The following is a 23,276-nucleotide window of genomic DNA, read 5'->3' as shown; positions in this document are numbered from 1 at the left end:
CATGGACAGGGACACCTTCCACTAGCCCAGGTTGCTCAAAGCCCCGTCCAGCCTGGCCTTGAACCAAGATTTACCAAGATAAGATTTTATTTAAGAAGGTGTAACGTCACAGCAGTAACTGGACAGTCTGATCCCATTTCTACAGTTGTTAAACACAGCTATCATTCAAAAAGCTTTATTTACTGCCAGAGTCACAGCTGAATGGCTTGTACTAAGGGAATGCATTTATTGCATCATTCATAGAAATGAGACGTTGCAGTCTGGTACTGTGTAAAATAGCTGTAGTCCCCTTTTGAAATTTCTTCCAGAAGGAAAACCAGGAATTGTTCATCAAATTTAAAAACGTTTGAGCATCCCCCAAACCCTCTTTCCAAATCAACCTGTAGAAAAAGCAAGCCCCATAGACAACATTTATGTCTTTTCTCCAGGTCCAGTTACGATGGGAGAGGAGGGATAACAAGTACGTTCTTGGCAGACAGATCCAAGTCTTCATGTATTTGCTCAAAGAATTATCTCCAGCTTCTCCTGTGTAACCATTGCAATCTATTTGTCTCTGCCTCCAGCCACAGTGCAGTACAAATAGTAGACTCCTGTTCTCTCCACTTTGCTTTGCAAACTGCTCTTCTCCCAGGCTTCCTCCCACTTCCCATATCAGTGAAATCATCCATCCGCACTTCTTAAGACTGCACAGCTGAACCATTGCCTCTCACTGACTCCTGCCTTACTCTTCATGTCTCTTTCTCCTGTGAGTTCTACTCAAATCTTTTTCCCTTTTCTTAACCCTGTGCTTTTTTTTTTTTTTTTCTTTGTTGCTGCTTCCTTTGAGAAGAGCTTGAACTGATTCAATCTAAGCCTTTGTGAATGGGGAACTGTTTCAACTCTTATGTCTTGCAACAATAAAATAAATCCTCTACAGGGTTTTAAGGCAATTCTACCATAAACCCAAACCCATCATGTTATGCTTGCTATATTTTGATTTTTTTATTACCTTCCACTAAATGCAAGACAATCCCCACTTACTCCAAACACCCTCTATATCCTCTCTTTTTCTCAGTTCCATGAAACTGGCACAATTAAGGCAGTAGGTGTTGATGTCTTTTGGAGGAATGATGCAGTTCTTCTGTCTAGTGTGATAGTCTGAAGCTCATGAGCTTAAAAGTGCTTTCTGCCATGAGTAAACTGTGAGTTGGTGATGAGAAGAAAGTTTAATCACACCAGGTATTTCAGAACTTCAGGCTGCTGACAGCCCCTTCACTGCAATGGAGCACCATTGCCACTCCTTGCCAGAAAACAGCCTCTCTCTGCCTCCATCACTACCTGGCCCAAAAGTAAGAGCAGATTTTCAAAAAAGAAAGATTTGCTGTGATTTATTTTAAATACTGGTTGTAGGACTAGGAACTTGAGAGAAGAGATGAATAGTACAAGTGAGACAGTTGTACTTTAAGTTCATCTGAGAAACTGTGTTTGTCATTAAATGACACTGTGCTAAAAATATGTGTTGAACAAGGCTAGCATATTTAATATTTAAAGTGATGCTGTCAGGCATGAGTAGTTTGAGTCCACAATGAAGGCCACTTTTAAAATTAAGATTTAAAGAAAAAACAAGTATCTTGGGCTTAAACACCCTAGTAAACCCTAGCACTATATTTTTTTTGTAAGTTCATTAGAAGAATATGTGAATAGTTGTTCCAAAACACTTCACAAATTCATGACTAATTTACAAGGTGTTTTTAGCTATTAAAAGTTTGAGAAACTTAAGTCACAAAGCAGCTGTGCCTTTTTTAGCTACAGACTTTCAGTCTGAACATGAAAGACTCAAGTTCAATTCCTTTTTCTGTCTGAATGCTTCAACTACAGGTCTGAAATGTGGTTTTACACAGCCTCTGATCTGTGGGGCAGGGGGTAAAGCAAAATGTGAAAGCAAAACTTTGATATACTTATTTCTGTGCAGGCAGATGTCATATTATACAGTTCCTCACAGCTCACATAGCCAACTCACTTCTGCCTGTGTGCAGAAGAGCTATGATAGACAGCCCTTGAATTTGGCTTTGGGTCCTTTGGACAGTCCTTTGGGTTTTGCTATCCTTCATTGAAAGGGGATGATTAGTAGCACAGGGAGGTGATCTTAGCTCCCTTGTTGTCAATGTTCTTCTTTCTATCTTCAGTTAAACATTCATGGGTACCCTGGAGTTTCCAGTTCCCTAGAAAGTAGTGTCATGACTGCATTAGAAAAGGAAAAGGCTACAGCTGCTTTGGGGTCACACTGACTAGGTAACTGGAAGCATCTCCAGGGGGTCTACTGGATCATCTCCAGGACATTCATCTGACCTGGAACCAGGCTGTAATCTCCTCTGCTTCAGGGCAGGCCAGAGAGAGAATTGAAAGAGGGCAGGAGTAAAGGGAGAAAAGACAGTGCCAGCTGTCTGTATTTATCTGGTAATGACCATCAGAGGGGAGGTGACCAGGATAATCTGGAGAGTTGCAAGAGTGGAAAAGCTTCATATGAAAATTCCACTGTGCTAGTGAGGAATGATATCAACATGCCTGGGTTGGCAGTAAATTGCCTGTAGCATCTAGTGGGTACATAATTCCAAACCTGTTTGTTTTCTTACCTTAACCACCTTAAGGAAATCCTTTTTCACTATGTGGACGGTCAAACACTAGAAAATTTCCCAGGGAGGTAGTGTCATCTCCATCCTTGAAGTCTTTGAAAATCTGACTGGATAAAGCTCTGAGCAGCCCAGTCTGATCCCATAGCTGATCATGCTTTGAGCACGACATTGGGCTAGAAAGCTCCTGAGGTCTTTTCCAGGTTGAAGTATCCTCTGATCCTATTCTCTGTTAGGACTCCGGTTATTTTTTTAGATGTCATATACCTTCTGCTCACTACTGAAAAAGTCTAGCAAGTCCTATCTAGTTGCTCTCTTGGATTTACAGTAGGATTTGCAGAGACAGATTTAGGTAACTTACATGCACTGGCACAAAGCCGTCCTCTTCCACAAGCACTAGTATGTCCACTGGTAAACAAGAGAAGCCCAATTGCTACTTTCTTTTCACTTCGTTACAAATGTTCTTCTTTTTATATTTTAGTTATTCCTCTCTGTTCTTTCACTTTAATTCACCAAACCTTGATTGTACAGTGATTGAATTTAAGGACATATTAGAACAAATGTTTTCCTTTGCTTGTATCTCTTACTGACTCCAGTGCATGGACAGGCAAATTGTTCTTTTACAGTTGTGTTTCCTGACTTGCATTTTATGTGTGATTCTCAATGCTGTGTGGTCTCTTAATACCAGCAAGCAGCTGATTTCTTGTACCCACTATGTCCTAGCAAAACAAGGGCATTCACAGAGCATAGTGATGGAATGTTACAAAGCAGAACCAGGTGATGTGCATGTGTTCATGTGAGGTACAGCACAGGTGACAGTCAAGCAGCTGCTAAGGTGACTGTACAACACCTCCATTTCAGAGACCAGTTTGAGCTCTTCTTGGCACTGATGATATATCAGCCAGCCATTGGAAAATTCACTTAAATCTTAGACTGGCAGAGGGATTTTTTTCTGCTGTGATTTGGATTTTTAAGGGGACTTTGCAGGAAAAGATCATGACCCAGAGGCTGGCTGTCACACACAAATCCCTACCTGCTGCATGCCACCAATAATTACAAGAAAGAACATTAAAGAAAAAAACAAATTAATCCTCCCATCCCATGTTTTTTTCCCATTTGCATCCCATGCATTTTTTTCTGTAGGATCAGGGAATGGATTTTAAGCAGAGAAGGTTAAAATCTATCCTGGAGAATGAGGTCTACTATTTTAATAACTTGAGAAACAGTTTTGATGTTCTTATGAGGATTTTAGGGCAGGAGTGGACACAGTGGGCAGATGTTCAAGCCTGTTAAAGGTGGGGAGGTTGCCTTGGGAAAAAATGAATGCTGCTGTGGAGCAAGCTGATACGTTGCCTGTAGCCCAGAAGAAATAAATTCTCTTTCATGGTCTTGGAGTTTGGAACAAAGAGGTGCTTATAAAAAGCTGATTGTTACATCTAACAAGGTTACAGAACAATACTAAAACTTTTCAAAGGCAGGATGCAACAAAAAAGCAACTTGTCAGACCTCACAGACCAGCTCTATAATCCAGAGGCAGAATCACAGAATTGTGAAAAATTAATCAGAGAATATTTGATGTTCTAAAAATGAAGATTCGTGAGTACATTTGTTCCGGTCCTTCACCTCAACAGATTATTTGCTCTGGCTTCCTGAGGACTCATCATGTACTTAGTGCTCAAGAGGGCCCTTAGCAGTGGTTAACAAACAGGGCTGTTAAAAGGCTGAGTGCTCTGAGCTGTGCTCTGTGGAGGAAACGGGTTTGTTAGGTCGGAGGTAACGGTGGCTTATCACGATTTGTAAACAGACACCACTGTAAAACCTGTTCTTTGGGGCAGTCCTTCAAAGCCTCTGGGGTTTGCTAGATACAGCTCCCTGTGTTAAAGTCACCCAAGTGACTTCAAGTGGTGGTCTTGATCCCCAGAGATTCTCAGAGGCAGAGTCCCCCATGGGCATCATCTACCAAGCACTGACTTTTGCTTTGTTCCTTCTTTTGGAGACTTTTGGCTTCATGCAGAGACTGTCAGATGTACCTGGTAAACACAAAGTCTCTCAGGGTGATGCTTTGCCAGGCCCTCAGCACCTTGCACTGTCATTGGTAGATGTTGGTTGACCTTCATGAGGTCTGTTTCAGATGATCAGGTTATGGAGCCAGTGGTGAATTCTAAGTATGATTCTTCACAAGGTCAACCAAAGTAAGCAGGTTACATTTAACACTGCAAGTGAAGTAAGAAAACCATACAGTCACTGTCCCAGCTACCAAGGCCTTTCCAGTGAGCAGAGAGTGGTAGGTTTAACCCCCAAATTTACCTCTCTGTGTTACTGGAATTTGCTGTTGCAAGGTACTCTCACCAGCACAGAAACAGCAGAAATTTTGTTGGGGTTCTTGCTTATTCTATTTCACTGCTTTTAAGGGTCAAATTGATCTGATTTACAGAAGAAAATACTTTCTATCTCTGTTTGGCAATACTGCACTCTCCAGAGGGATGTGGAAGAGCAATGTCTCTCCATGCCTTGCCCACCAGACACTGCTGCAGAGGTGATGCCATCTGAGCTGCTCTCACAGCTTTGCCACAGTGTGGTCAGGAGTGGAGATGTAGTTTGCTTTCCCTTATACTTTCCTGGATCCTGGAGACCTGGTAGGAAGAAACATTGCTGTCATTGGGCTGAGCCAATGTGACTTAAGGCACCCAGGGAGCAGATGCAGGGGGTAGAGGAATGTCAGCTTGAGTTGTTTTTCGGTCTCTTCTCATTTTTTATCCCAGTGAGCTCCAAGTCAGGATACATCCCCTCAGTCAGTTAGTTTTCTGGGTTGTGTATCGGGAAAATAAATGATGATTCTTCCTCTTGTTCCCCCAGTGCACCTGCTGCCCAGGGAGAGACTCTGTTGAAGGCAGCTCAGCAGATTCTAGTGCCCCAGATTTTGGCTTAAGTGCTATCCCTGGGAAGGACAAGGCTGTTAGTCCCTGGGCTTTCTCCATTGGTGCTGACCTGGAGAGAAGTTAAAAGTTTTTTATTTCTCAAAGCTTGGCGCTGCCCTTCTGTTCACCTCACAGGTGCAGCTGTTAGCAGCCACAAAGGCTTGTTGAAAGCAGAGTATTTTCTGCCACCCTTTCTCTCTGCTCACAGCTTTTCCCTGTCCTTTTTGAGCATTGAGTGTGCCAGCTTCGGTAAGGTGGAGAGACTGTCAGGAAATCTGAGTGCTAAAGCTATTTCTGTTTGGGTCTTGGCAAAAGCCAGGCTCTTTCCAGCATATTGTGCATGAGAAAGATTCCAGGCTTGAGAGAGTCACTGAACGTGTATATGTGTGTGTGTGTACACACACCACAGCTCCTTCATCCTCCTTGCTCTTGCTTGAACTTCTTGCCTCAAGGGAAGCAGTACCTCATTCCCACTCCCCAGTCTCCTGCAGACTCCCCAGCCTGTGTTTTCAGAGAGAGTTTCTGATGTTGCTTCACACTGAAGTTGTCTTCAGGACAGATAATCCTGTCACTATTATTTTCTGTCCCCAGGGTAATCTGAGATACAGTATGTTCTAAAAGTTGCTGATGCTTGTATGCAGAGAAATAACAAGACAAAAAAAGATAACAGTTGATACTACTGGCCCTGAATGCAGTTGGTTGGCAACGGAAATCTGTGTTCTTAATTCAGAACAGATTATGAACAGGAAAATTAGTTTCTTTACAAAAATGCATAGCAAAAAGATAAACAAAACAAGCTTGTATCTCTGCAAAGGCTCTCTGAAATCCCACCGTGCCTTAAGATAACAACACCGTGCTCTTCACATCTTTTGCTCTAAATTGGAGTCTATAGGGTTTTGTTCCTTGCACATCCTGCTGCCTGCTCCATCGGCAGATGTGCAGTACCCAGCCAGCATCTCCCCACTGTCGTCTCCTCTTCCCTCCCCTTCACCTCTGCCTGTCTGCCTGGCAGCACCACCTGGCTGAAGGGCAGGCAGGTCATTTCTTACAAAGTCCTTTAAAAGGGATTGGAATTGGCACAGACGCTGACAAAGTTTTTATCACGGAGAAAAATCTGACTCTCCTCATAACACTTTTTCATCATCAAATTCAACCCACTTTCACTGCACTTAAGTGTCTGTGTATACCAGTTAAAGCCTGTTGTAAATCTTAATTATTGAAAGATAATTCAAACTGAAGTTGGAAACAAGAGGAACTGTACATCACTGAAACACCTACCATTTTAGCTGCCTGTACTCCTTATGCACAGTATGTTTTCTGTCTTAATTTCCTTAGGCAAGGAACTACACTGTGTACACACTCCCTAGTCCCTTAATGCTACTGCAATAAAACCGTGCTTGCTGAGACCCTCAGGCTGTTTCTCTCCCCTTTTCTTCTACTCTTACAACTCTTCTGTTCCTCTCATCTCACCTCCAGCTCCAGCTGAGCAGCCAAATAGGTAACTATGCAACAGTAAGCCTTATGTTCTTAAGCAGTTGGCAGTTTTAGCTAACAAATATGTATATGCCTAGTGAAGCTGAACATGCGTGCACTGTGGCCCAACACAAACCTGGCACAAGCATGCAAGGGGCACAGAAATTATGTTAAATCTTGTATTGCTTTTGCTTGTGTCGCTTTTATCTTAAAAAAGCTGTAGAAAGTCCTTAGCACTGTAGAAAATCATTTGACTTTTGGTCTTTTGATAAGCAAATCCAAACTGGGATTTTTCTTCCCTTCAGTGCATACATCTGGCCATCAAGGATGGAGGTAAGAATGTTGGTTTGCCAGAATTTCTGCCTCACTGTGTCATTTAGGAGAGTGGGTCAGATAGTGGGGACTCGGCAGCTGCACTGTTGCCAGCAATCTTATTCAGTGCTACGGTGTTGAGAGCAGGCATCTGGTAGGCAGTGGGAAACCTCTCCTGCCTGCTCTCAGGGGGAAGTGGATGCATTTGCTAATCAGTGGGATCTTACCAGGCCTTTAGCTGCAACAAGAGACAGAAAAACATGAATCTTTGCAAGATCAGTAATGTGTGGAGTGAGACGCAAGGCCTGACAAGTAAGTCTCTGTTATGCCTGGCTCCCCTTCGCCTAGACTCACTTTTACAGTCCCCCCAGAAGCAGTGTTAAACCTTGCTCAGGCCAGCAGTGCTTTAGCACCCATCATCTCCCCTTTGGGGCTGCCTGTGATCCAGCAGTGAGCAGCGCTGGGATGGCAGTGCCACAAGCACAGCCCTGAATGGTCATGCCAGCGCCTGGCAGCTTGTGTTAGCAGACCAATTCTGAGCATCATTGCCCCACACACTGTCCTGACAGAGGGTAACAAAGATGTGAAATAATCAGCATTAAATTACTAATTTTATACCAGTCCATTGACATTGGAGAACTGTCATCATGTTTACCTGTACATTACTGCTGTCTTCAGCGTGAGTCAGGTTTTCCCTGAGTCCCTTTGAGCTCTCCCTCCACCGGAACTGCTGTTCCTTTGACAGAGGCAGCAGCTCAGCAGTGCATACATCTGATTTCCAGCTGCGGGGCTCTGCAGTTTGGGATGACATCTCTCATCCCCCAGCCCTGCTTACCCTCCTGCTGCACTCAAAGCAGCTGCAATCAGCAACCTGGTCTTTCATCTTGTCTTTCATCTTGTGTTTCAAGCCCCTCTCTCAGGGGTTTCAGCAGGGACATAAGTTTTCTCTGTCCAGTCCTGTTTCCTTCCGACATTTGAGGCATGGCTGTGTTTTGCCTCCAGTCCCATTGAGAGGTGTAAGGAAAAGGCAGTTGCCAAACCCTCAGCCCTACAGCTGGAAGGAGGAGGACATTAGGGAACATAAAATAGTTGGCAATAGCATCTTACCATCCCCTCTGCCATCCTCTACTGGCTAACATTGACAGATAGAAGCCCTACCTTAGAAAGGAGGCAGGACATCCCTTGAGGATGGGAAAAGGTTTAATCATTTATGATAGTTTGGGACTAATTCCTGGGTCCCTTTCTGATTTCTCTACCAAAGCAGGGTCTGAGCTGGAGGAAGAAGGTGGTAGCATCCTGCCCCCTCTGCCAAGACATCCTACAAGGAACAGATTGTCGCACCCAGTGAGCCCCATCCTTCAGAGCATGCAGCGAAGGACAAAGTCAGAGATGAAGCTGTGAGCTTTCTCTAAACTCTTTCCAAAGAGAAAGAGGAAAGGAGTTCCTGCTCCTCCCTGGGGTGGGCCACCCATCCAAATCTAGATGAGAGCAGTGTGGAGATCAAAATGACAGACTAGGCTCTTTGAAACTACTTGTAAGGTCTACGTCTGCCCTAGATAAACCCTGTCTGCCTCTCTCCTCACCGTCTGGCAAGACTTCAGAAGAGAGGAGCAGGAGTCTTTGAGATACACCAATTATAACAGCTGGGCTGCAATGCCAAGCTGTCCCCAAGGGGCACCATACCCCAGTGGTCTAGCAGCAGCCCCAGGTGCCACCCAAACAGCTTTTGCAGCAGGAAAGAGAAGGAAGGTGATTGGTGACAGCCAATGTGGCTTCACTAAGGGAAAATCATGCCTGACAAATTTGGTGGCCTTTTACAACAGGGTTACACCACTGGTGGATAAGGAAAGAGCAAGTGATTTCATCTACCTGGACCTGTGAAAAGCATTTGACACTGTCCTGCACAACATTCTTGTCTCTGAATTGGAGAGACGTGGATCTGACAGATGGACCACTCCATGGATAAGGAATTGGCTGGGTGGTTGAACTCAAAGAGCTGCGGTCAACAGCTCGATGTCCAAGTGGAGAGCAGTGACGGGTGGTGTTCCTCAGGGGTTGGTGATGGGGCTGGTGCAGTTTAGCATCGTTGGTGACATGGACAGTGGGATCGAGTGCTCCCTCAGCAAGTTTGCCAGTGACACCAAGCTGTGTCAACACGCTGGAGGGAAGGGATGTGCCATCCAGAGGGACCTGGACAGGCTGGAGAGGTGAGCCCGTGTGAACCTCATGAAGTTCAACAAGGCCAAGTGCAAGGTCCTGCACATGGGTCGGGGCAATCTCAAGCACAAATACAGGCTGGGGGATGAGTGGATAGAGAGCAGCCCTGCGGGGAGGGTCTTGGGAATAGTAGTGGATGGGAAACTGACTATGAGCCAGCCATGTGCAGTTGCAGCCCAGAAAACCAACCATATCCTGCACTGCATCAAGAGAAGTATGGCCAGCAGGGTGAGGGAGGTGATTCTCTCCCTCTACTCCACTGTCATGAGACCCCACCTGCAGTGCTGTGTCCAGCTCTGGGGCTCTCAGTGTAAGAAGGACATGGACCTGCTTGAGTGGGTCCAGAGGAGGCCACGGAGATGACCAGGGGGCTGGAGCACCTCCCCTGTGAGGACAGGCTGAGAGAGTTGGGGTTGTTCAGCCTGGAGAAGAGAAGGCTCCAGGGAGATCTTATAGTGGCTTCCAGTACTTGAAGGGGCTACAGGAAAGGTGGGGAGGGACTCTGTCAGGGGGTGTAGGGATAGGATGAGGGGTAATGGTTTTAAACTGACAGAGGGTAGATTTAGATTAGATGTAAGGAATAAATTCTTCCCTGTGAGGGCTGTGAGACACTGGCATAGGTTTCCCAGAGAAGCTGTGGCTGCCCCCTCCCTGGCAGTGTTCAAGGCCAGGCTGGACGGGGCTTTGAGCAACCTGGGCTGGTGGAAGGTGTCCCTGCCCATGGCAGGGGGGGTTGGAACTGGATGATCTTTAAGGTCCCTTCCAACCTTGTCAGTGTTGGGACATGCTGTGCACTAGGGTTCACACAGAGATCCCCAACCCTGATCCAAGAGGAAATTTATTGAATTAGGGGCCACTCTCCCTCTGAAATAGAATTCCTGCCAACCTAATTAATGAAAGCTTAGCAGCAGATTGGTTAATCCTAAACTTACTAAATAACTAATTGAGCCGTTTGTCAAATTTCCAGACAATGGCACTCTCGCTAAGGCAGAGATCAGGTCTCTAATCCTGTTAAGGGAGCAGGTTTGCTGTGCGGGCTGGTTCTCTGTCTGAGCCGCTGCTAATCCAGGTACCTGGGACTGGGGCTGGTAAATTGAATAGCAGGAAGAGGCACTCTGGGCTGTACATATCCTGTTGTCCCATAGAGATTCATAGTAAACAGGTTATTCATCTAGTGAAACAATGCATGGAAGTCCTCTTCTGGGGAGCAGAGTATTTGGAGGGCAACATGCTAAGTTAGTAACACTCTTTCTTTCCCTTTTCCAAGAAAGAAAACAGTAGGTATCAATACTACAGAGCAGGGATTTCTCAAAGCATGGTGGGGTGAGGAGTATCCATCCATTCAGCGTGTTAACCAGCCTGGTTGCCTTTCCCTATCTGCTTTCATTTTGTTAGATAGAATATATGAAATTTTGTTTGAAATGCATAGCGTTGTAGAAACCCAGTGCAGTGGATAGTAAAAGAGAGTGGATCAAATACATGACATTTTGCTTCTAAACCAAAGCCAGAAACACAGCTGAGACTGTCAGCTGCAGTCCAGTCCTGGGAACAAGAAAAGTCCAAGGGTCCTTTCCAAGCAGGATGCTGAATTCAGCGAGCTTGTGAGTCCCCAGGCTCACGTGCTGCCTGTGGCATTAGCACTGCTGTCCTTATTTGTTTTGGCTACTAGATGGGAACTCAACAAGTCGTTCCAAGCAGTGGCATCTGCCAGCCAGTGAAAGCTTTCCCAATTACAACATATTAAAAATAAATTAAATCTGTAGTTTATATAGGCTATAAAACACGTACTGTCTGACATAGACCAATCATTTCTTGTGTGTTTTAGACTCATGCAAGCATGGACATTTTACTAAGTGTGTATGCAGTTCAAGCCTACTTATGTGAGACTCTATTCAAGCATTTTTTGTAGAAATATGCACTATATTATGATCTCCTGTGTAACTGAAGGCTGTGAGTATTCAGCTAATCAAGTCTGTACTGTTGCTTTCGTAAATATACATCACACTTACTACATGCATCGGTAACCTTAATGCTTCTTCACAGAACATCAGTACCCATGACAATTGTAATATGGGCACTAATATTAACTCTGTTTATCTGGTAGGTTATGCCCTGAGCATAAGTGATGCTTTAAATGAAGAGAACTATTTAAATTAAGAGAGTTAAATTGCACTTAATAAAATACTTTTTCTTTTTTTTTTTTGTCTTTTCTTTTTTTGTCCACTACACCATATAGCAGGGTCAAGCAAATGACTTTTCCTTAAACCTGTGTTCAACTGAATAGAAATGATGAGGGGAAATTTGCAGAAGTTCTTTCCAGGTGAAATAACTTAATTTTCTCTGTCCCTTTAAAATACGTTGAGGGAGAGAGCAGTTCAGTTTCGTGGAGTTCAGTTTATAAACTGAAACTTTTGAGCTTGGCTTGTCAGGATGCAGACACTTCCCCAGTATCTACCCTTGTTCTTCTGGCTGTCAGAAAAAATACTCTTTGAAAAGTACATGAAAATACCAAATAAATCCCTTTCTGAAGGTAAATATGAAAAACAAATAAAATTGCATTTAAATAAAACTGATGCTGTTCATGTATTCCACTTTTCACAGTGATAGATGAGATCCTTATGTGCAGTATTTTGCAGGAATAAAAATCACAGTCCTTAAAAATTAAGTGAAAAAGCACAGGCTGAATCACAACAAAATGCGCTTGTGAGCTGGAAGCTGTGACAATAGGTGCCTTTGAAATCAGTACAAAAAGATGTTCAGAGATGAAAAGAGATGAATTGCTGCCTGCTGCTGCATAGTTGCAACCTGTCTAAATAAAATGGCTGCGGAGAGAGCTCAGGCAGAGGACTGCGAGCCAGGAATCCTGGTTTTTTCCTCCCCTGCTGCCACAGATGGTCTGTTTGGCTTTAAGGTAAACCAGTTTAATAGCTTCTCCCAGCAGAAAAATATCACTTACTGTTTTACAAAGATAATTTGTGATTATGTTGTGCCATGAAGAGGTAAAACGCTCTGTGTTCAAAATAGATTTTTTTTTCCGTCGACTAGACAGCCATCTTCTCTAGATGGCTAACTGCACTGGATGCTCTGCTCTCCTATGCATCGACACCCATCGAGGATATAAATGGAAGTTGTTCCTCCCTATAATCACATGAGGGTCAGATAAATGAACTTTGGGTCTAGGCTAGTGTGGCTAGGGATGATGATACTCTGCTGGAACATAAAGCCACTTTTGGAGGTGCTTGTGGCTTGAGTAGATGATCGCTTTGGTCAGGACCAGAGCACTCATTTACCTGTCCTCTATGCTAAGGAATAGCATGGTGCTACTGTTCGGTGTATGTTTTCTGAAAGGAAATGCAAATAGTAACATCATCCAGGCCATCAGAAACCTCTACATAACTTGTTGCAGTAGCCCCTGTATGAGAAATAAAGAGCTTCATCCTTGAATAAGAGATTCAGTCATTGTCTTTGAACTCCCTTTTACCAGTTGTTTGACTGGTCAGGCCTTCGTGGGAGCTGAAGGGAGCTTAAAACCACTCAAAGACCATTGGTGTTTGTGCCAGCTCTCAGCCATGCCAAAGGGACAGAGCAGCAGCCAGATCAACAAAACATAAGGAAATGCAGCTACTTGGATGCTTAAAACATGGTCCAAGAGGGACCTTGGAAGACAGATTCATACTGCTCTTGCTAGCCAGTTCTCACAATTAGGTGTAGTTCAGTAGATTCTCCAAGTTTGTCTGGGTCAGTAAAAATGACATACTTCAGCTAAAAATACTGTCTTGCCCAAGCTGGTAGTTGGATGACTTAGCTACCTGACGTCTGAAGCTGGGTAATTCAGATGGCCTGTCCTGAATAATCAGTGCTGATGCCCAGTGCATATCAGCTTGAAACATACTCCGTTTATTCAGAGCAGGGGACTGGCCGCAGACGGATCCTTTTTGTTTCTGCTGCTCTTGCTTAGTAAAATTCTCTTTTCTTTTGCCTTTCTTTGCAATGCAGGGAAGCACAGCCATCAGCTGCGCTAATGCCACCCACATGGTCACACTTACACCCTCCAGATCTCCCCAGGGAGCATAGCCCTCACCAGGATCAGCATGGCTCTGGCAGACAGCTTTCTTATACCTCCCTTTCTATACAGCCTGCCAGCAAAGCCCCTATTGATGTACATACCTTGAAATCTCTCCAAGAAGTGACACAGTCCTCACTGACAAATACTCTCTGTCAGAGGTGAAACGTAGTGAAGGTTTCAGTGTTAACTAGACGCATGCTAATGTCCCTGAGTGAAATGATTCAAATGAGCTGAAATCAGGATTTTGTCTTGAAGTGGAAGTTGTAGTCAGCACTTCGTTCTTTCTGCTGCTGTTTGCTCACGACTCTGTTCATCACTCAGTGGTATCTGAACAGACAGATTAATTTTATTTACTGTGTAATTTAAATTCTTGGCTTTCTTGAGAAGGTAGAATCAGAATCACTGCAGTCCTCAGCCTCTGAAACAGTTCATCTGACCGTGAGGGACAGAGAGGCAAATACATCCCAAAATCTTATCTCATAGACATTGAAGATGGAAAAATACAACTCTGTCACACCGGATTAATTTCTCATTGTCTTCCCACTGCAGCAGATCCCATGGACTCACACTGTACTGTCCCCATTGCAGGAAGCTCCAACTCCTCTTGGTCATGGAGGTTCACTAACACAAGCTTGAGTTAGCAAGGTTCAGCCAGCAGCTCTCAGTAAAGAGACAGGAGCAGTCAGCATCTGCGTGCTTCCAACCCACAGTGCAAAGGAAGCAAATCAGCCTTGTCTGCCACTGAATGGCATTTGTGCCAATCAGGCTGCTGGTTGTGATTTTGATATACACTGAAACCAGAGGAATAATTGTAAAGATTTATTCAAATCTGATTTTTAACATCACCACACTCATGTTAAGTCCCTTCTGCTTCACATACTCCTTTACTATTTTCCCCCATCATAAAGCAGCTAGACATATCCAGCCAGCTGAACAGGTAACCATTTAAAATTGCACTAATACAGAAGTGCTGCTTGAAATCATTCATTAGTGCTGTAGTTGTTCCCAGTGGTAAGGGGAGAATTCATCTCCTCTCGACTTAGACACGACTTTCTCTAGCAGAGGTTCCCTGTGGGAGCATGTTTCATTTGTCATCATGCAGTTATTTTCCTGTCCTCTGACACATCCTAAATCAGGCAGGTGAAAGCACACCAGGGCAGGGACAGTTTGCTAAGTGCTTAGCATGCTGGGGCACCATCCTATTGAGGCCCTTTGTGCGCAGCTATAATGTGATACCATTGCCAGACAGGATGCAAAGCTGAGGCAAGTATGGTCCTGATTCTGTCTGCAGCATGCGTTTCCTTTGCCCCTTTATACTTAAGTGTTACTTCTGCTGTACTGAAAGCTCTGCTGCTGCTGCCTTTGGCTATTGTCACCAGTAGAGCTTACCTTAAAAGAGCACTTGGAGCAGATGCTGAATGGCTCAGATGGGGTCAGTGAGCAGAACAGGCAAGTGTGAGGCTAGCACAAAGGTAGCAGGTTGCTCACTGAGCAGATTAATCTTCCTCCTTTGAATTATTTTAATGTCATAATGGGACAAATTGTCTTAAAGATGAAGTGACGTGGACAAGAAAGGAGGGATGAGATGTGATGTGGTTAGCAGGTTCAGGTGAAAGGCAGTGCTGCATGCTGTTCAGAGCATACTGTCAAAAAGATCCTGGGCCCCCTCCTCACACACACACACACACACACACACACACATGAATGCACACACATGACACTCCATTTGTTCCTCTTCTGACACAACGTCCAGGAGTAGTGTAAGTGGAACTGGTGCAGCCAAATTCCCCAGTGCATCAGACTGACAGCATGGCTGTCTGTGTTCTCCATGCTGAAACAAGCTCATGCTGCTTTGCTCCACTCAAGCATGGAGCCAGGTAGGTTACCTATGATGGGTTGACACTGGCGAGATGCCAGGGACCCAAAATCACTCCCCCTCCTCAGCTGGACAGGGGAGAGAAAATACAACAAAAGGCTTGTGGATCAAGATAAGGACAGGAAGAGATCATTCACCAATTACCGTCAAAACAGACTCGACTTGGGGAAATTCGTTTAATTTATTACCAATCAAATCAGAGTAGGGTAATGAGAACTCAAAGTAAATCTTAAAACCACCTTCCCCCCACCCGTCCCTTCTCAGCTCTGTTCCTGATTTTTCTCCCAACAGCACAGGAGGATGGGGAATGGGTGTTGTCAGTTCATCACCTATTACCTCTGCTGCTCTTTCCCCCTCAGGGGGAGGAGTCCTCACACTCTTCTTCCACACACTCTAGCGTGAGGTCCCTCCACAGGAGACAGTTCTCCATGAACTTCTCCAAGGTGGGTCCTTCCCACAGGCTGCAGCTCTTCACAAACTGCTCCAGTGTGGGTCCCTTCCATGGGGTCACAAGTCCTGCCAGAAACCTGCTCCAGCGTGGGCTCCTCTCTCCAGAGGGCCACAGGTCCTGCCAGGAGCCTGCTCCAGCGTGGGCTTCCCACGGGGTCACAGGCTCCTTCGGGCACATCCCCCTGCTCTGTTGTGGGGTTCCCCACGCGCTGCAGGTGGGTCTCTGCTCCACCGTGGACCTCCATGGGTGCAGGGCACAGCTGCCTCACCACGGGCTGCACCACGGGCTGCAGGGGAACCTCTGCCCCGGTGCCTGGAGCACCTCCTGCCCCTCCTCATTCTTCACCAACCTTGGGGTCTGCAGAGTGGTTTCTGTCACATATGCTCACCCTGCTCTCTGGCTGCAGTTGCCTTTGCACAGTTTTCTTTCCCCTTCTTAAACATGTTATCACAGAGGTGCTACCGCTATCACTGATGGGCTCAGCCTTGGCCAGCAGTGGGTCCACCTTACAGCTGGTTGGCATTGGCTGTCGGACATAGAGGAAGCTTCTAGCAGCTTCTCACTGAAGCCACCCCTGCAGTCTCCCTCTACCAAAACCTTGCCATTCAAACCTCATGCGTTACCCAACAGGGCAGTCCTGCTAATGATCAGACAGGATCTTCATGCTCCTTATTGAGCATACTTCTTAATGTCAAAGGCACGTGCAGGCTATTTCATGCCCTCCCAACCTCCTCTTCTCTGTCCTGCTTCTTCAAGGAAGTGTCTGTCTGAAAATTCAGTGAAAAGCCAAGAGGAACCTGGATTTGGCTATAGCTGTCTCTCCCACAACTGTACCAGCCCTGCTGATAGTGATTGCCTGTTGTGTCTGCAAGCCATCATACCTGCACTCAGTGTGCTCAGTCACCCATAACTGTGTCATGGGAAGGGGGATGACAAACCACAGGTGTATTTCATAGGTACAGTGGTGCCATGTGAAATGAAAGCTGAACAACTTATTTCAAATACTTGCAAATACCATGAAAGAAGCATCATTGGAGCTCTTTTACTGCCACAAATTGGTGATTTCTCTGAAGCAGCTGGAGAGCAGCCTTGTTTCATTCTGGCTTCCTCATCTCCATCCTTCACCTTATATCTCTGCTGTATTAGCTTTTCATTGATCATCCAACAGCAAACTCACCAGACATAAAAGAACCAGTGGCTAGAAATCAGAGTTTTCTGGTTTTTCATTTGTTCTTGTATGTCCCATTTTCTCTGTATTTGTCAAGAGTGCCTGTTAACCCTTGTCATTTTTCTGGTGCCCAGGAGCTGCCCAGAATTAGGCAGTTTTGTAGGGTCAGCATTGATTTCCCATGAGGCTATGTTGCATTCCTGGAAATTCATTGCACATTCTGGAATGCTGCAGGCAGCATAGGCAGTCACGAACATGGAAACCCTTTTCATAGCCAGCTCCAGAAACCGCCAAGTGCTGAGGACAAGCTGTGCCTGTCCCCTCTGGTGGGACCATGCCCTCAGTGACTCAAGCTAAGCAGCAGCCTTGAGGCTGGGGGAGTTGTAGGAACACTGGTCTCATCTGAGTCCAATGGGGAATACTTGGCTACCATTTCAAGTGATGATTCAGAAGGAAAGAGCATCTTAGCATTCCCTGAGAATTACCCAGGTGCATAGTTGCCAAGTTTCACACAAAGATTAGCACAGTTGGCTCGGTGGAGGGTTGTGATCTTAGGATTCATGCTCATGTGGGATGTAGCATCAGCCAATATGGGGCAGACTTTAAAAAAAATGCTATTTACTTATAAGGCTAGGTTGTGGTTCCTTCTCTAACTTGTCTTTACCATACTGCTTATGTGCCTGATTGCAGCTTTTATGAGAAATACTTTAATTGGCGAAATTAGAGGGTTTTGTTAAAATGTTGGACCCTGAAAGTGACATCTTCAGTACTGCCTAAATCAGTCACATTTCTAAGAAGAACTCAGTGCTTAGAGTTTAGGAACCTGGTCTTCAAACAAACATCTGGTGACAAAAAGCAGCTGAACTGGAAGCCAGGGAAAGAGCTCACTACCTAGAAACAGGGTTCACAAACTCCACCTGCTATACCAGGAGGAAGCACCATGCAGAAAATGGACACTGAAAACCTCTTTCCCTCATTCTGATGGACCTGATGGTGTGTGAGGCTGGAATTTACAGGGCAGGATTACTACAAGAGATTGGCACCAGAAAACTCCCTTGGGTGATGGCAGAAGTAGCAGTAGTTCATAATACTCGTGAGGCTCAAATACTAGTTTTCCTTGCCTCAAAGCCTGACGTGACTCATGCACGTCTCCACAACCTTCCAGGAGTTTGTCCTAACACATGAGGGCTGAGTATGCCTCCCATTCCACTTGAAAGCTATCACATTTTGGTCACCAGGGACTCAGGATTCAAAACATCCAAGAGGGAGATGAACTGTTGATTCATGCTTAAGAATTATCCCCCCCTTATGACTGGGGACACAGGCATAGATGTTCCTATCACACATTACATTGCATTGGGATTGTTTGCTCTAAGCCACTAAATAAGTGAAAGAAGGGGTTAAATATAAAATCTCATCGTTCAGACCCACACGTTGCAGTAGAACTCAGTAACAGCATAGAAGTAGTCATGGAGAGACCTGCTGGAGAAAAAACAGCGGAAGTCCAGATTCATCAGCCAAATAAATAATCTGAATTGGAGAAAAGAATTAGTTCTTGTATCAAGCAATCAACAGAAAGCAGAGAGCACTGGCCTGTTTAAAAGGCTCAGGTAGGCCTTAACTGCCTTGACAGAAAATGAAACCTGTAATCTCATTTCTGAGTCAGGTGCCTTTTGTGAATTATGCAGCCTCTTAAAGTGTTGGCAGCTTGTGTCAGTGCTGTGTATTTGTGGTCAATGCTAGAGTTTCTGGTGTAGATGGTGGAAGTTGGTTGTATTTAGGGTTTGTAAACATTTGCCTCCATAAAACCCCACTTTATCCCTGAGTCTGAATATCAAAATTCACGTGGTCTGCAAAATACCTGCCTTTTATTCTGGAGACAAAGATAACCAAGACATTTGCAAGTTCCAGTCCTGAGAAATTACTCTGATTTAAGGTTTTGACTTTGGTCCTGTATCAGCCTCTTTGTTGCTCATGCCAGAGAGAGTTATTAATCCAATCCTTTTCCTGCCTAGTTCAATGAACATTTATTCACCTTTGCTGTCAGCAGGAGCAGAGCTGGGCATGGTTTGTGGGACCATGTAATCTTCTCTGCAGGTTTCTCAGCCACACTCATCATCACAGTCTCTAGGCATCTCTGCTGCTTATTTGTCCTTCAAAAAAGGCAGCCTTGGACATGTGTCCCCCTGCTCTTACTTGTGTGGAAGGGATGGAGTTGGCCCACCTTGCACTTGCACAGCCTGGTAGGCATGCTGCTTTTCCACATCAAGTGGGAAAAAATGTGCTTTTCTCTCTGACGGGAATAATATCTGCAAGAGAAAAAATGTATCAACACATTTCACACACCACAGGGATAGCAGAAGCAAAATTAATTCATTATTCAGGTTCCCCAGCAAGCAGTCTGGTAAACCCCTATTATTCGGACATGCCACGATAGTAGTTCCCAACATTTTCTCACACTCCGGAGAACATTTTCACCTGGTTCCCTTCCTGCCTTACTCGTCCCATGCTCAACTTTTTGCTACAAGCCTTGCCTGGCGTTGCACAGTGAGACTGGGGCAGTTAGCTCAACTTTTGTGGCTAATTGCTAACTCAACCCAACTGATTTTCCACAAGGAAGTAGTTTAAATCAAAAAACTGAATATCAGTTTGTATGAAAACTCATCATCCATGTGCTCCTATCCCTGCTGGAGGCAGGACCATATTAATACAGCACAGGCACTGCATACTTGCAGAAGGCTTAGCTTTAGGACCCAAATTCTAGTTGTTATCCTGTGGTGAGAAGTTATTAAGATAAACAGTCTCTCCTAAAGGAGAAGCTAACTTAAATCCCCTCTTGTGCTTGAATACGTAAAGAAAGCTTGATGGAGCGCGTAGAACACGCTCTGAAAACGTAAGCAAACAATATGCTGTTTAAAAATACAGCTGCAAAATGTTTCTCTTTTCTTAAAAAATAAAGGAAGCAAGCTCCCAAGAATCAATGCGAGATAAAAGAAAAAGACACACTGGGGACATCACAGATTGCCAGGAAGAGAGACAGAGAAGGCAGCAGCACTTTCTGCTGTAGGGTGTGTTAGTCTGGTGAGCAGCTGTCCAGGGAAGCAGCAGAAACTCCGGCCTGGTGTCAAGCTAGGCTGAACTAACACCAAATGATGGAGACATTTTCTGTCCCCACTGGGCCACTAAGTAGCAGCCTCAGTAGGAAGAGAACAGGTAGAAGGATAAATGCCCTTGCCCAGCACAAAGCACAGTCCTAGGGTCCATGCAGGAGCTGGGTGCAGAGAAAGACAGGGTCTCTGCCCTTTCTCTGCCTCAGCTGGGTCTCATCCAGAAGCTCCATGACCATCTTAGTGTGTGTTAACAGCTGCTCTGAGTCATGGTACATTAGTTTTAGGCCCTGGAGACCTTGGAGGCAATGGGATACAGCTTGTCCGGCCTTTGCAGTGTCCCTGCTTGGGAGATGGAGAGCTCATGTCCTTTGTTATTAATTCTGCTATGCCTTTTGCCACTATCAGATCTGGATTTCTGCAGCTGTATGGTAGCCAGCCAGGCTGTTGCCCTAATTTTGCTTTTCCCCTTTGTATCCCATATGCAGAGAAGCAGAGGGAGCTGGCTCGGAAGGGCTCCCTGAAGAACGGCAACATGGGAAGCCCAGTTAATCAGCAGCCCAAGAAGAACAATGTGATGGCACGAACAAGGTAAAGGACTGGAAAAGCACTCAGCTGTGCTCTAAACTGCAATCTCTAACGGCATTAGGATGGGCAAGGACGATGTTCATTACCATTTTCCTACTGCCAAACACTCTATGAGAGCAGTGATGGCCTGCCCTTCCCAAAGCTGGCAGGCCCAAATGCTCTGTGCTGTGGTGCGTCCCACACCCCAGGCAGATGCAGGGACAGCTGAGCCCAGGGCCAGTGACAGTGCAGCCTGCAGGAGGCAGAGCCTGGTCGAGATCAGGGGTTTGATACAGCTGCCTTGCATGTTCTGGGTAGCCTCATGTAATCCATAATCCTGTCAGCAGGAGAGGTACAATGCTGCTTCATTTAACACAAACTGGTGTAGAGCTTAGTTCTGCCTTCGCTGCTTTTATCGCAGTAGTTCCCCTGCTCCTTTTTGATGATGACCCCTTCCCCATACTGGCTGACTTAATGAAGGCGTGTACATAATCCATCTCTGTGTGCTTTGCTATACACCTCCTCCACACTTTGAACAGCATGGTCATACTTTGCTGGAACTGCTTTGGCACATCTCCACATGGCAGTATCAGACAGTGCTACAAACCGCTGTAAACAAAGATGTTCCTAGCTGAATACTTTCTTTTATAGTATTTCTATTTTTTTCCATGCAAGCTTCAGTACACCAGTGTATTACTTACCTGCATTCAGGAGGCAGGAACCCCCCCTGAGCCCACAGGATTGCATGCTTTACATGCTACTAGAAAGGTGTTAGTTTTAGGGGAGGACCTGATTTAGAATGACAGAAAAATCTGAGTGAATGCTGGGTGATTACTGATGAATGGAAAAGTTGCATGGATTACCATATATTAAGCAGACAGGAACTGCAGGTCAGAGCCTCTCTGTATGCAACACATCCAACAGATGAGGTTCCTTGTTCACATTAATTCCCAAAACCCAAAATAGTAGTCATAAATCATGCCAGGAATTTGTAAAGGTTTTTTTGTAAGCCTCTGCAATGTTGGTGGAACATGTTGCATTGCACCCTGCTCTGTGTTTCGTTGTTGAGACCATATAAAGGAGCCAGACCTTTCATGGCAGCAAGAAATTCAGCAAATGCTCTCAGCTGAGTTTTCCACACCCACTGTTCCTCCTTGTCTTCTAAATACAAGCTGGAAAGACTTGGTTTCTTTTGGCAATAGGCTGTGTGCTAGCTTCCCAAGAGGAACGGTAGCAGATTTGCTGCTTGAGATATTTAGAAACACTGAAATTAGTGGTGGAAGATGGTAAGGGAGAGAAGATAGGTAAGTACAGGTGCTTACCTGTAAAATCAGTATCTTTTGCTTGGAGAGGTTGTTGTTTCTGAGCTGCCGATGGAAAGAAGAGTGATCTGAGTACGTAAGAGCAGAGCAGTGACATCTATTGACAAAAGCTTTTGAACAGCCAGCTCAGTTTTATTGCATTTGTGGACTTCTGAGCACCATTCAGAGGACGTGTGGACCCCTCCACAGCCAAGCACAGCCTCCTGGCAGTAGTCTTGCCTTTTCTTAGTTTCTTTTCACACCGCTTTTAGAAGCATCCCTTGGGATCTGCAACACAGAGGTTTGCAGCCATTGCTTCAGTAGCAGATGTAGCCAAGCTCTGTTGTTCCCATATGGCTGGGAGGTGTCTGGCACAGGGTCTCACTGGCCCAAGTCCCTTCATCCCTCAGGTCCCTTGGCTTTCTGGGAACCAAGCTGCCCCACATGTACAGCCCTAGTAACACCGCAGAATGGCTCAGTCTGTCTTGCCACAGACAGGGCAACCCCAGGAAGGCCGAAATGCCACAAGCTTATTCAGGCAGCTTTTTTTCACAGTGTAGCGGTTGTGGTATAATGGGAGATACTCCAGTGGGACATATTGCAAAACATCCAGGTTATGGTTTAAGTCGGAACTGTTGGTTTCTTCTGATGTCTGCAAGAGGAAAATAAGCTAAAAGCATTTCCCCCTTTTTAACAGTTCTGCTGTTCTCATCAAATATGTTTTCCTTCATACAGGCAAACCACATGGCCTCTCCTAGTCTCTACTCCACCTCCTCCTATCGCAAGGCTTCTGTTCTTCTGTATTATCTATATGAATTTCTGACATCCAGGCTCTAGTACCAGGTTGACTTCAACATTTGGTCTCGTTCTGGGGCAGGCACACAGGCAGCCTTAAAGGTGAAAGGATCTGAATCCATAACACACTCAGTTTCCCTAAGAGCAGATAAAATGTGAACAAGGTTGGGGTGATGCTAGCACAGTGGCTGCCAGCACAAGCAGAGCCCACACCACTATCTGCACCACTTGGGCACAGCCAGATATTACAGTCCACTCTGAGGATAACCTAAACCTGGATTTGTGTTGTAACATGTTTCATGTTAAGTGAGCAAAAACACCAAGATGGGACAGCAGTGGATGAAAGCAGTCACGACTGCTACCTGGACTTTGTTCCAAGGGCAGTGGGAAGTGAAAATAAGGACAATTAGGATGTG

At 45.2% G+C, this 23,276-nt stretch overlaps 1 protein-coding gene across 6 annotated transcripts in view; it reads left to right on the top strand.

Moving 5' to 3' along the window:
* Positions 1-23,276, top strand: part of FAM219A (family with sequence similarity 219 member A) — a 107,059-nt gene that overhangs the window by 71,324 nt on the left and 12,459 nt on the right. For 4 of the 6 annotated variants that reach the window (XM_074932958.1, XM_074932956.1, XM_074932955.1 and 1 more), the window contains exon 3: positions 20,686-20,788. In XM_074932958.1, the coding sequence (XP_074789059.1) occupies positions 20,686-20,788 (103 nt within the window). The remainder of the gene's footprint in view (positions 1-20,685; positions 20,789-23,276) is intronic. The other 2 variants (XM_074932960.1, XM_074932959.1) reach the window with 1 other exon arrangement.

The sequence above is a fragment of the Athene noctua genome, chromosome Z (genome assembly GCF_965140245.1).
Source record: "Athene noctua chromosome Z, bAthNoc1.hap1.1, whole genome shotgun sequence".
Lineage (NCBI taxonomy): Eukaryota > Metazoa > Chordata > Aves > Strigiformes > Strigidae > Athene > Athene noctua.
This window is presented reverse-complemented; position numbering and strand designations above follow the sequence as displayed.